The 1,099-nt window shown below is 38.9% G+C and overlaps 1 protein-coding gene across 1 annotated transcript; it reads left to right on the forward strand.

Annotated features, from left to right (window-relative positions):
- Positions 1-442: 442 nt before the first annotated feature.
- On the forward strand, positions 443-826 carry LOC132601710 (uncharacterized). Its single transcript, XM_060314779.1, has one exon. It carries the CDS (start codon positions 443-445, stop codon positions 824-826), a length of 384 nt encoding a protein of 127 aa, XP_060170762.1.
- Positions 827-1,099: the final 273 nt, after the last annotated feature.

The following is a 1,099-nucleotide window of genomic DNA, read 5'->3' on the forward strand; positions in this document are numbered from 1 at the left end:
CAAATCTTCATTCTACCAAAGAAAATATTGGAAAAAATAGTAGCAAGTTGCAGAAGTTACTTATGGACAGGTGGTAAGGACATCTCAAGAAAGGCCATGGTATCATGGGAAACATTATGTCTTCCTAAGACTGTAGGGGGCCTGAACATTACTGATTGCATGATATGGAATAGGGCTGCTATACTTCAACATTTCTGGAACTTATGCCTCAAAAAAGACAAGCTTTGGATTAAGTGGGTGCATATTTACTATGTAAAAGGTAGATCAGTCTGGGAAACAGAGGCTTAACAATCATCTTGGATTATTAACAAGATTATCAAGGCTGGGAAGTATCTAATAGAAGCAGGTATGACCCCTGATACCTTGATGCATAGGCCCACATACTCTAAGGCACACATACAACATGCTAAGGGGTGACTCACCAAAGGTTTGGTGGAGAAAAATGACCTGCAATAATGCTGGTTGTCCTAGATGGGTATTTGTGCTCTATCTCATAATTCAAGGCAAGCTTTATACTAGAGATAGATTGCTAAAAAGGGGCATGATCAATGACCAAACATGTCCAGTATGTGAAGCTACTGAGGAATCCATTCAGCACCTCTTTTTTGAATGTCCTATCTCTTCTTATATCTGGTGCAAAATTCTTAAATGGCAAGGTTATACTAGACAGGCAATGAGATGGCATGATGAGTTGCAATGGGCTGTGAAATTTGCTGCAAACAAGAGCTCTAAGGCAGAGATATATAGGATGGCGATGGATGCCACTGTCTACTACATATGGCAACTCAGAAACAACAGTCTTTCCGAATCCATCCAAGACTGGTGATCAAGTTGTGAGGCTAATTATACAGGATGTTATATGTCGAGTGAATACCTTTCCTAGGTTGGCTAGAATGATGGTCACTCTCAATTTTTATCCTTAGTTTCCTAGATAGTATAGGCGTTATGTTGCTAGTGTTTGATTTCAAAGGTAGCAGTTGTTGCTAGGTGTTTGTTGGTGTTTTAGTTGAGGCTAAAACTGGGACTGTCCAGTTTTAGAGGGTCTGTTTTGTTTGTAAATATTATTTCCCTGGTAATAAATTCTTTACTTACTAAAAAA

Source organism: Lycium barbarum, chromosome 7, assembly GCF_019175385.1.
Source record: "Lycium barbarum isolate Lr01 chromosome 7, ASM1917538v2, whole genome shotgun sequence".
Taxonomy (NCBI): Eukaryota; Viridiplantae; Streptophyta; class Magnoliopsida; order Solanales; family Solanaceae; genus Lycium; species Lycium barbarum.

Coding starts and splice junctions, on each gene's coding strand:
- LOC132601710 (XM_060314779.1), top strand. CDS start 443: ATGACCTGCAATAATGCTGGTTGTCCTAGATGGGTATTTGTGCTCTAT.